The 12,496-nt window shown below is 47.6% G+C and overlaps 1 protein-coding gene across 2 annotated transcripts in view; it reads left to right on the top strand.

The window, feature by feature from the left end:
- Positions 1-11,452, top strand: part of LOC140723537 (uncharacterized) — a 32,647-nt gene extending 21,195 nt beyond the window's left edge. Inside the window, exons 3-4 of one of the 2 annotated variants that reach the window (XM_073038110.1) lie at positions 8,976-9,265; positions 9,602-11,452. In XM_073038110.1, coding sequence (XP_072894211.1) covers positions 8,976-9,265; positions 9,602-10,735 — 1,424 coding nt within the window. In that variant the 3' untranslated portion in view covers positions 10,736-11,452. Of the gene's footprint in view, positions 1-7,087; positions 7,146-8,603 lie in introns of those variants that run through there. The other variant, XM_073038111.1, reaches the window with a different exon arrangement.
- Positions 11,453-12,496: the final 1,044 nt, after the last annotated feature.

Raw genomic sequence — 12,496 nt, 5'->3', positions numbered from 1 at the left:
GTCCAGCCTCTCGTTATAGCTCATGCCCTCTAATCCAGGCAGTATCCTGGTAAACCACTTCTGCGCCTTGTCCAAAGCCCCGACATCCTTCCGAGAATGGGGGCGACCAGAACTGTATGAAACACTCCAGATGTGGTCTAACTAGTTTTATAAAACTGTGTCACGAACCGTAACGTTTTAGAAACGAACCAACAACAATCGAGTTCACACTGGAGTCTGGTTTAGATGTTAAAACCACTCTCTTTATTAGTATCTACTTATAATATAGTAACTTAACGAAATAAAGGAAAGGTTAACAGTGTTATGTGTGTATATGTGTAAATATAACTCCCCGACTATCGAGACTGAGGGAACAAAGCTTAGAGTCTTGAGATGGTAAATTAGGAAAGTTCAGTAATCCACGGAATAAATTATGGGAGTGAGATAGTTGTAATCCAGGGGTGAAACGTAGAGAAAAGGCCGTTACTTCAAAATAACCGCTGACGAAGTTCTTATCCGTTGAATCCGTCACAGACGAGTTCTCAGCGAAAGTGATCTGTCACAGGAATACTGTCTTCCAGGGGTTACCACACAACATACCCAGGCAAGGGTTAACACAAGATATTCCAAAATCCACTCCTATGGATTATACGAAGTGACAGCCACACACGTTCGTTGTGGTTCCGTGTGTACCGATGATCAACCCACTCTTGTGGGCATAGGAGAGTTCCAAGCCTCAGCTGCGACTAACTGAAGCGATCAGCTTTTCCAGTCTCTCTCTCTCTCTCTTTAGATTGGCCGACTGCCCGTCTGCAGATCGCTCTCTCTCTCTTATGGTTCAGTCCACAGTCAGCGCTGTCAGCCTGTGACTGACGTCATAGCCCCGCCTCCTCACGCCGGCGCTCTTAAAGAAACAGTCACAGTACGACCGCAGTCTCGGAACAGCCGGCAACACAACTTCCCGACTTTTGAACTCAATGCTTCAACTAATAAAGACAACCACGCCATTTGCCTTCTTAACCACCCGATCAATCTGTGCAGTCTCTTTCAGGGGAGCGATGAACTTGGAGTCTAAGATCCCTCTGATCATCAACACTGTTCAGGGTTTTTGCATTTAACAGTGTACTGTCTCATACATTCGACCTACCGAGCTGCCAAGATGATCATCACTAATGAAATCTCACTGAGATTTCTCAGGTCCTGTTGAATTTATTGCCAAGTGCACACGGACGGGAAGGTACAGGTACAGAGAAACACTGACTTGTGGCAGCATCACGGGCAAGTACATTCAGATAACGCACGGAACACAAGTTATACGATGCTCTTCTCTATACGATGCCTCGTTATTATTTGGGATTCGGTCGATCAATGCAGTGCCGTCAGCAAATCCAATTAGCAGATTGGAACCCGCCACTGCAGCCCCACAGTGCACTGATTGCAAAGCTACGAAATTGCATGTGAATCGCCTTCCCTCTCCCCAACTCCACACTTTCTGCGTCACCAGCAGACTGGAACATCTCTCATCTCGCTGCCTCCGCCCAGGACATTAAACTGTGAACAACTGTGGTCAGGGACTGATCTCTGGGGTACTCCAAACGCTACCTCCTTCCAGTCTGGAAAACGACCCACTCATCCAGCCACACACTACCCGCAGTTTATCGATCTCCAACGGAAAAGCCTAATCACCTACTCCTGAGGTTCAATACCATTGCTGACTCTGAGTTTACCACCGTCAAATGCCGGGGAGGGACATAATAATCAGAAAGTCTCTAGTCACAGCCGTGTAAATAAAATGTGATCTCAGTCGGAGTGTGGCGCATGCTCAGAATGCGAAGGAGACAGACAAACTGAACCAAGTCACAGACTGATGAAGGGGAGGAATGATCCATTTTTATACAGAGAGGGGAAGCGGGAGAGTTTGATATTGTTCCTGATTCCGGAACTGTGGCCAGTTAGAAGATGAAGTCTTGTCTCCCCAAATTGTTTTGAGTTGTGACAGTGTTTTTCTCAGAAGGCACCGTGGAAACTAAATAATCTGAGTGGAAATGTTGTCCTTCACCCGCTGACGTGGTTTGTAAACTTTTAACAGTTTAGAAAACTCAAAGGATTTGTGTCCGGGAATCACAAACTCAACAGCACGTTAGTTCCGCTGTATCTGTCAGTTCACCAGCGCTTGAATGTCGCCGATCCTTGAAAGTGGAGGCGGAGATGGCGGAGAAGACAACGGTCCCTCTTGCGACAAGGAGAGCTCGAACACGTGACCATGTCCGTGATCTGATTGGATACATTGTCATGACCTTATAGCAGTGTGACATCATTCACTGGCTCTCATTTTGGAAGGGATTCAGTCGGCCATCGCAGATACACCAACAGCTTCGCACTGGGAAGTGGCCGTTCACCTGCTCCGTGTGTGCGAAGAGACTCATTCAGTTAACCCACCTTGTGATGCTCCGGTTAGTTCACAATAAATAGAGGCCACATTTCTGTCCGGAGTGAGCAAAGAGTTTTACTCAATCATCCCAGCTGCTGCAACACCAGCAACTTCACATCAGGGGAGGAAGTTCAAATCAGCTCCGTGTTAAATGTTTCACCATCACGGTGACTGAAGGCAGCTGCAGGTTCATGAGGGACTGTTACTGTCAGATTCTGCAGTTCTTGCGGCTGCTCATCGCACCCAGGACTGAACCCTGGTCACTGAGCATTGGAGGAGTCTGTTCTGCTGATGTTAGCCTTAAACTAGACTGGTGTTTAATATTGTGGATCTGTGAAAGATAAATCAGTTCTGTATCAGGTCCTGTGTCTCAGGTACTTACTGTCTCTACCACACTCACAATGTACACTAGAAAGGCCACTCGGCCCAACTGGCTCCTGCAGTCTGTTTCATATCAGTATATCAAAATCTACCCCTGCCGTTCCTCTCTCACTCTCCCTGAGATGACAGGTTGCAACTAGTCTCCACTCCGTGGGATAGGAGATTTCTCTTGAATTTCATAGAATCATCGAAATCTACAACATATTACCGATGCTTTGGCCCACAATGTTGTACCGACCATGTATCTTACTCTAGAAACTGCTTAGAATTACTCTACCGCATAGCCACCTATTTTCCTAAGCTCCATGTACCTATCTAAGAGTCTCTTAAAAGACCCTATTGTATCCGCCTCTACCACCGTCGCTGGCAGTGCATTCCACACACACACACCACTCTTTGCTTAAAAATCTTAGCTCTGACATCTCCTCTGTACCTACTTCCAAGCAGCTTAAACCTATTCCCCCTCGTGTTAGCCGTTTCTGCACTGGGAAAAAGCCTCTGGCTATTCACACGACCAATGCCTCTCATCATCTTATACATCTGCATGAATTTCCTGCATGATTTTCTCCAGGCTGAATAAGACGATGAGCTCACTGTGGTTGTGACGTTCTTCAGGGCTCTGGACGAAGTTGGTTAAACTCCTTCTTCCCCCCTCTTTTCAACGTTTTGGGTCATTTTCACCAATTTTAAAGGACTGTGCCTCAGGCAGCTGGGTTGTTGCAATTGTTGCGTACCAGCAGCAATAGATACTAATGGAGTTTGGTTTGGATGTTATAACCACTATATTAGTATCTACTCCAAATATGAAAGACACACACACACACACACACACACACACACACACACACACACACACACACACACACACACACACACACACACACACACACACACACACACACACACACACACACACACATATAATCATTGCTAACCTGTTTGATATATCTGCATTTATATTGCTGTATCGCGTAGTTACTAATAAATAGCATTAGTTTATAGCAATACCAGACTCCCACGGTGTTTTCTATTTCTGCTGGTTCTTTGACCCGTCACGGGGTACGTAACAGTATCTACTCCAAATATAAAACATTAAAGGAAATAAACAGAAGTTAACAGTGTAATGCGTATATATAGCTCCCAAACTATCAAGCTTGGGAAAACAATGCTTAAAGTCTTCAGATGGTAAAGTGGAAAAGTTCAGTAAATCCACGGAATAAGTGAGTGAGAGGAGAGATTTGTAAATCCACAGAAACATGTAGAGAGAAGGCAATTACGAAGAATTCCACACACATTCCACGCTGGGGTAAACGAAATAACAGTCGCCGAAGATCTGATCCGTCGATCAGTTCCGAAATCCTCTTAGAAATATCACCAGGTGACAGTGACAGGAATATCGTCTTCAAGTGGTTACCACAGAACACCCCGATTCCACGTAAGGGCCAACAAAAGTGATACCACAGGATACTCCAGCAAATCCACACATATGGATGATACGAAGTGACAGTCACACATCCGTTGTGCACTGCGTGCCGATGATCAACCAATATTTTGGGCATAGCAGTGACACAAGCTGAAGTCTCTCTCACACACACTCTCTCTCTCTTCCTCTCCCTCTCCCTCTCCTCTCTCTCTTTCTTCCCTCTCCTCCCACTCTCCCCTCTGTCTCTCTGACTCTGCTGCAGCGCGTTTGTGACGTCACAGCCCCGCCTCCCTCAGGCACTTTAAAGCGACACTCACTCCGCTGTATGTGTCAGTTCACTAGCGCTTGAATGCCACCGACCCTTGAATGTGGAGGCTGAGATGTTGGAGAAGACAGCGTCCCACTCGCTACAAGGAGCGCCCGAACACGTGCTCATGTCCGTGAAATGATTGGATACATCGCCAGGACGTTGATAGCAGTGAGATATCAGTTACTGGCTCTCATTTTGGAAGGGATTCAGTCGGCCATCGCAGATACACCAACAGCTTCGCACTGGGAAGCGGCCGTTCACCTGCTCCGTGTGTGCGAAGAGACTCATTCAGTTAACCCACCTTGTGATGCTCCGGTGAGTTCACAATAAATAGAGGCCACATTTCTGTCCGGAGTGAGCAAAGAGTTTTACTCAATCATCCCAGCTGCTGCAACACCAGCAACTTCACATCAGGGAGGAAGTTCAAATCAGCTCCGTGTTAAATGTTTAACCATCACGGTGACTGAAGGCAGCTGCAGGTTCATGAGGGACTGTTACTGTCAGATTCTGCAGTTCTTGCGGCTGCTCATCGCACCCAGGACTGAACCCTGGTCACTGAGCATTGGAGGAGTCTGTTCTGCTGATGTTAGCCTTAAACTAGACTGGTGTTTAATATTGTGGAGCTGTGACAGATGAAATCACTTCTGTATCAAATTCCGTGTCTCACTAGAGAGGTCCCTGCCGATGTTTCTGTTCCATATCAGAATATCAAAATCTACCCCTGCCATTCCCTTCGCACTCACCCTGAAATGACAGGTTGCAACTAGTCACCACTCTGTGGGAGGAGAGATTTCCCGTTAATTTCATAGAATCATAGAAATCTACAACACATTACAGACCCTTTGGCCCACAATGTTGTGCCGACCATGTATCTTACTCTAGAAACTGCTTAGAATTACCCTACCGCATAGCCACATATTTTCCTAAGCTCCGTGTACCTATCTAAGAGTCTCTTAAAAGACCCTATTGTATCCGCCTCTACCACCGTCGCTGGCAGTGCGTTCCACACACACACCACTCTTTGCTTAAACAAAGCTTAGCTCTGACATCTCCTCTGTACCTACTTCCAAGCAGCTTAAACCTATTCCCCCTCGTGTTAGCCGTTTCTGCCCTGGGGAAAAAGCCTCTGTCTATCCACACGACCAATGCCTCTCATCATCTTATACACCTGCATGATTTTCTCCGGTCTGAATAAGACGATAAGCTCACTGTGGTTTTGACGTTCTCTCCCCTCTCCCGCATCTCCCCCCCTCGCCCCTCTCCCCCTCTGCCCCTCCCCCTCTCCCCCTCCCTCTCTCCCCCTCTCCCCCTCTAAATCCTTCCTTCCTCCCCTCCCCCCTCTCCACCTCCTCCCCTCTACCCCTCCTCCCCTCTCCCCCCGTCCCCTCTCCCCCTCCTCCCCTCTCCCCCTCCACTCCTCCCCTCCTCTCCTCCCCTCCCGTACTCCCCTCCCCTCCCCCACTCCCCACTCTCCCCCCTCTCCCCCTCCCCTCCTTCCTTCATCCCCCCACTAACCTCCTCCTCCCCTATCCCCCCACCCTCCCCCTCCTCCCCTCCAACCCTCTCACGCCTCCCCCTCCCCTCCTCTCCTCCTGTCCTCCCTTCCCCTCCTCCCCTCCCCATCAGCCCTCCCCTCTCTCCTCCCCTCTCCCCTCCCCTTCTCTCCCCCCTCTCTCCCCTCTCTCTCTCTCTCTCTCTCTCTCTCCTCTCTCTCCTCTCCTCTCTCTCTCTCTCTCTCTCCTCCTCTCTCTCTCTCTCTCTCTCCTCTCTCCTCCTCTCTCTCTCTCTCTCTCTCTCTTTTCTTCCCCCTCTCCTTTGTGTTTCACGTCACAGACCCCGCCTCACTCAGGCACTTAAAGGGACACTCACAGTAAACGAACCTGCGGTCTCGTAACACAATGCACCTCTAAAGTCTGACAGCAGACTAGCGAGTGAATCTTTGATAGTGCAGAGTCAGAAACCAAAGAGTTGCCAGATTGAGTCAGGGCGTTGGGGCTGCAAAGAGAGATGGGGTCCAGAGTTTACGACGAGGAGGAGGAATCAGACCAGCAGGAAAAGCTGCAAAAGAAAGATCAGAAGCATTTGGAAACTGGTTGATCGAAAAAAAAATGCTGGTTAATTTCTGCAAAATACTGGTGGAAATCAACAGTCAGGCAGCAAATGTGGAGAGGAATAAATAGACAACGTTTAGGCCGAGCCCCTTCAGCATGCCTAGACTGTGTACTCCGCTGCTTAGTTGCTGCCTGAACTGCAGAGTTCCTCCAGCATTTTGTGTGCGTGCGTCTCTGTATTCCCAGCAACTGCAGAATCTCCTGTGTTTTATAACTGCATTTTACTTTGGCATTAGATACAGGTTGATATTGAGTATATTGCTTATAGGAGCCGCTTTCTGCGTTAAAACAGCTGCAGATTTTTCTATACACACGAAAAAAATGAGGTATGGACATTGAACAGGTGCTTGCAGAAATGTTTAATGGCACCGTGATTACCCATAAGGCCATGCGTTAAGAATTTCGCCGGCGCTGAAGCGCCGATGAAATGCGCAGGCGTCAGTCTGAGGACATCCCCGACTATCACGCACGCGCGCAGTACACTGAAGGCCTTGAAAATGTCGGGTGCAGGTAAGAACGATTCTCTGTGTTTTTATCTTAAACACCGACTTCAGAACGATTCCTGTGAAATCCGGACACCGTGGCCAACAATCCCGGCACAGTCCTGCTCTCGTCCCTCTCTCTCAGCCCCACGATCCGTACACGGGCCCCGGGGAGCTTCCGGTTGATAAGGGAATGGGAACCGATGGATCTCTCAGACAGAGCTGAGCTCCAGCTATCCAAATACAAGGATTAGGAACTCGGAGAAAGGGAACAAAATCTTTTACATCACCAGTTGAGAAAATCACCTTTGTTCTACCCCCAATCACTAATATGAGAAAATCTGAAGATGCTGGAAATCCAAGCAACACGCACAAAATGCCGGCGGAATTCAGCATTAGTACTCTTTTCCATAGATGCTGCCTGGCCTGTTGAATTCCTCCAGCATTTTGTGTGTGTTGCTTGAGCTCCCTCCTCTCGTTCTGCACTTTTCTACCCGCGAGAACATGTTTTGACCCATTCTCTCTGGGTACATAATGATATCAAGCACCTTTGCCTTGGGCAGCAAGTAGCCTTCACATCTCAAATGTGCCAGACGCCAGTGAGACAGAAAGACTACTGCCCTTCCCTTCGTATTCATTGGCATTACCATCACTGAGTTCACCACTGTCAGTCGTTGTCTGATGTGTGTATTGTGGCGATGCAAACATTGCTGGAGAATTGGGGGAGGCTTCAGGGGAATATAGAAACTGAGTTCACCACTGTCAGTCATTGAGTGGGGGGAGGGTTCAGGGTAAATATTTATGTAGAATATAGAAACTGGTGATACTTGTGTGTATTCTGGTGTTGCAAAAGTTGCTGGAGAATTTGCAAGTGGGAAGAAGTGGAGTGATATTTGGAAATCTGACTTTTTTTAGTGTAACTTAGCAAGCTAACCACATATGGACAATATACAAAATCTTTGGTGAGAAAATCCTTCATTACCCATTACAGGCCTGCTACATAGGTTGTGTGAGAGTGCAGATGAACTGGATCGAACCCAGAGGAGATCAAAGTTCCTATTGACAGTGATTTACTAGCTGTGAAAATGAATACCTCTCTATATAAAATTCACTGTGCACATCTTGTCACTGGGTAAAAAAAAATGCAGTGCAAGACTTATGTACACACTGGTTATTACAAATTAGAGGGGGTATTGGAGGGAAGATGGGGAGACCTGTAGTGTCCCTGATGCCCTCACTTACAAGAAATGCATCCAGCTGCAGCTTGTAACCCTGCACTTTAAGGAGTTGGAACTTGAAACGCATATGGTGATTGATGGTCATTCCAGATACCAGCACTCTGCCGAGTCAGGAGATGATTTCTCTGTCCAACTTGGGTTTAACCTCAGTGTAACAGTGTGATACCAAATCAAACCTTGGCAACTCAAGAAATCTCATCCAAAATATTGTCCTACACCCATTGATGGATTTTGTAAATCTTTTACAGGTTAAAAACGGGAAGGAATTTGTCTCCAGGAATCTCAAACACGGCACAACAGTTTTGTTGTCTCTGTCTAGATATTTAAGAAGTGGAGCAAGTGATTCAATCGACCATCCTTCCTGCTCAGACAGTGGGAATGGATTCACTCGGTCATTTCAATTGAAGGTACATCAGCAAGTTCACACTGGGCAAGGCCATTCACCTGTTCTGTGTGTGAGAAAGGATTCTGTCGGGCATCCCACCTGTGGAGAAACCAGTCAGATCACACTGGGCAGAGGCTGGTCATCTGCTGAATTTCGGGGAAGGGATTCTCTCGGTCATCTGACCTAATGGCACACCAGCGTGTTCACACCAGGGGGCAGCCATTCACCTGCACAGTCTGCGGGAAGGGATTCACTGCATCATCCAACCTACAGAGACATCAGCGAGTTCACACTGGGGAGAAGCCGTTCACCTGCTCAGACTGTGGGAAGGGATTCACTCAGTCATCCCACCTACAGAGTCATCAGCGAGTTCACACTGGGGAGAAGCCGTTCACCTGCAAAGTCTGTGGGAAGGGATTCTCTCAGTCATCCAACCTACAGAATCATCAGCGAGTTCACACTGGGGAGAAGCCATTCATCTGCTCAGAATGTGGGATAGGATTCACTCAGTCATCCCAACTACTGGCACACCAGTCAGTTCATAATGGGGAGTGGCCATTCACCTGCTCCGTATGTGGGAAGGGATTCACTCAGTCATCCCACCTACAGAGTCATAAGCGAGTTCACACTAAGGAGAGGCCGTTCACCTGCTCAGCCTGTGGGAAGGGATTCACTCAGTCATCCCAACTACAGAATCATCAGCGAGTTCACACTGGGGAGAGGCCGTTCACCTGCTCAGAATGTGGGAAGAGATTCATTCAGTCATCCACCCTACTGAGTCATCAGCGAGTTCACACTGGGGAGAGGCCATTCACCTGCTCAGTCTGTGGGAAGAGGTTCGCTCACTCATCCACCCTACAGAGACATCAGCGAGTTCACACTGGGGAGAGGCCGTTCAACTGCTCAGTCTGTGGGAAGGGATTCGCTCAGTCATCCATCCTACAGAGTCATCAGCGAGTTCACACTGGGGAGAAGCCGTTCACCTGCTCAGCCTGTGGGAAGGGATTCACTCAGTTATCCAGCCTACAGAGTCATCAGCGAGTTCACACTGGGGAGAAGCCGTTCACCTGCTCAGTCTGTGGGAAGGGATTCACTCGATCATCCATCCTACAGAGTCATCAGCGAGTTCACACTGGGGAGAAGCCATTCACCTGCTCAGTCTGTGGGAAGGGATTCACTCAGTTATCCAGCCTACAGAGTCATCAGCGAGTTCACACTGGGGAGAAGCCGTTCACCTGCTCAGACTGTGGGAAGAGTTTCACTCGGTCATCCCAACTACTGGCACACCAGTCAGTTCATACTGGGGAGAAGCCGTTCACCTGCTCAGTCTGTGGGAAGGGATTCTCTGAGTCATGCAGACTACTGAGTCATCAGCAAGTTCATACTGGGGAGAAGCCATTCACCTGCTCAGACTGTGGGAAGGGATTCACTCAGTCATCCAACCTACAGAATCATCAGAGAGTTCACACTGGGGAGAAGCCGTTCACCTGCTCAGTCTGTGGGAAGGGATTCACTCGGTCATCCCACCTACAGAATCATCAGCGAGTTCACACTGGGGAGAAGCCATTTATCTGCTCAGACTGTGGGAAGGGATTCACTCAGTCATCCACTCTACTGAGTCACCAGCGAGTTCACACTGGAGAGAAGCCGTTCAGCTGCTCAGTCAGTGGGAAGGGATTCACTCGGTCATCCACCCTACAGAGTCATAAGCGAGTTCACAATGGGGAGAAGCCGTTCACCTGCTCAGTCTGTGGGAAGGGATTCTCTGAGTCATCCACGTTACTGAGTCATCAGCGAGTTCACACTGGGGAGAGGCCATTCACCTGCTCAGTCTGTGGGAAGGGATTCACTCAGTCATCCCACCTACAGAATCATCAGCGAGTTCACACTGGGGAAAAGCCATTCACCTGCTCGGTCTATGGGAAGGGATTCACTCAGTCATCACAACTACTGGCACACCAGTCGGTTCACAGTGGGGACTGGCCGTTGTTATGAATCCCTGGGTTTCCTTTGCTGTGGACTGTCATTTTAAGAGAGAGAGACAGAGATCAGGATGCTGACTCAGTCTGACTTGCAGCTTGTTTACATCGCTCGTAGCTTGTTTAGTTTTAACCGAGGACACAGACACTCAGCGTCAGATGGAGACAAAGGAGGAAAAATGGAAGGATCGAAACCAGGGAACTAGTGGCCAAGGGTCACTGTTTGGAACTTTCCTATGCCCACAAGGGTGGGTTAATTATCGTTCACCGTACATCGAATATGTGATTGTCACCTCGTTTGATCCATAGGAGTGGATCGGATTTGGGGAATCCTGTGGAGACCACTTATGTGTTAGCCCTTGCCTGGGGTAATTCACTTGAAGACGATACACCTTGTGACAAGTCACTTTCGGTGATAATTTGTATGTGGATTTGAAACGATGATGGATAAAATCTACAGTGACTGTTCTCTCGTTTTACCACCGTGGAACCTGTGGAATTCTACATATTTGCATTCTCTCGCCATTTACCCTGGATTACAAATCTCTCTCTCTCATCGCCTATTCTGTAGTTGAACTGAACTTTCATACTTTACCATCTCAAGACTCTAAGCCTTGTTTCCCCCGAGCTCAATAGTTTGGGAGTTATATTTACACACATTTATAAACTTAACACTGTTAACTTCTGTTTATCTTGTTTAAGTTGCAATATTACAAGTAGATTCTAATAAAGATAGATTTAACATCAAAACCAGACTCCAGGTGTAGACAATTGCTGCTGGCTTGTTTCTAAAGCATTATGGTTCGTAACAGATTTGGGGCCTGCGTCTGGGATTTGAACAAATTTGGGGGCTATCGATCGATTAACTATCGATTTGATTGGGGAAATCCCTTTTGATTTATTTGTGTGTGGAAATCAGCAGCAGTGGATATTGATAAATTTCTGTAGGTTGGATGACTGAGTGAATCCCTTCCCACGTACTTCCTCATCCAGGTCATCCACTCTTGGTCTTCCTGGAATCATTCTTTGAAACTTCTCCGGACCCACTCCAATACGAGCACATCCTTTGCTCAGATAATAAGTCGGAAGTACAGGTCAGAATCTGCTCACAATACACCAACAGTGATCTGCCCAATGCGTTATAAAGCTATAGTATCACATCCTTGCTCTTATATTGCTAACATTGCAGTTGTCATCCTTAATCAACTCCATCTGCAAGCAAACCTTTAGGGCCTCTTGCTCAAGGACTCACAAGCACTTATGCACCTCTAATTTTTTCAAGTTTCTCCCATTTATTGTTTTTTTCTACGCCCAATTACTTCTACCAAATGTACATGACTTGCATACACTGTATTTCAACTGCTACTTTGCTGGCATTCTCCAGACCTATCGAAGTCCTTCTGCAGACTACCGCTTTGCTCTAAACTACCTGTCCCGTACCTATCTTTGTATCAACTGCAATGTTCGTCACCAAGGTATCAATTCCGTCATCCATATCATTCAGATTTAACATGAAATGATGCGGTCTCAATACTGACCCCTGCAGAACAGCATTAGTTACCGACAGCAAAACAGAAATGCCCACATTATTCTGACTCCTTCTCCCTTGTCAGTACAAGTATCTTTCCTGTAATTCCATGAGCTGTGATCCCGTTCAGCAGCCTCACGTGCAGCACCTTAGAAACATAGAAAACCTGCAGCACGTTACAGGCCCTTTGGCTCACAAAGCGATGCCGAACATGTCCTTGCTCTAGAAATGCCAAGGGTTACCTACAGT

The sequence above is a fragment of the Hemitrygon akajei genome, unplaced genomic scaffold (assembly GCF_048418815.1).
Source record: "Hemitrygon akajei unplaced genomic scaffold, sHemAka1.3 Scf000118, whole genome shotgun sequence".
Lineage (NCBI taxonomy): Eukaryota > Metazoa > Chordata > Chondrichthyes > Myliobatiformes > Dasyatidae > Hemitrygon > Hemitrygon akajei.
The sequence above is the reverse complement of the archived record's forward strand: the minus strand, read 5'-3'. Positions and strand labels throughout refer to the sequence as shown.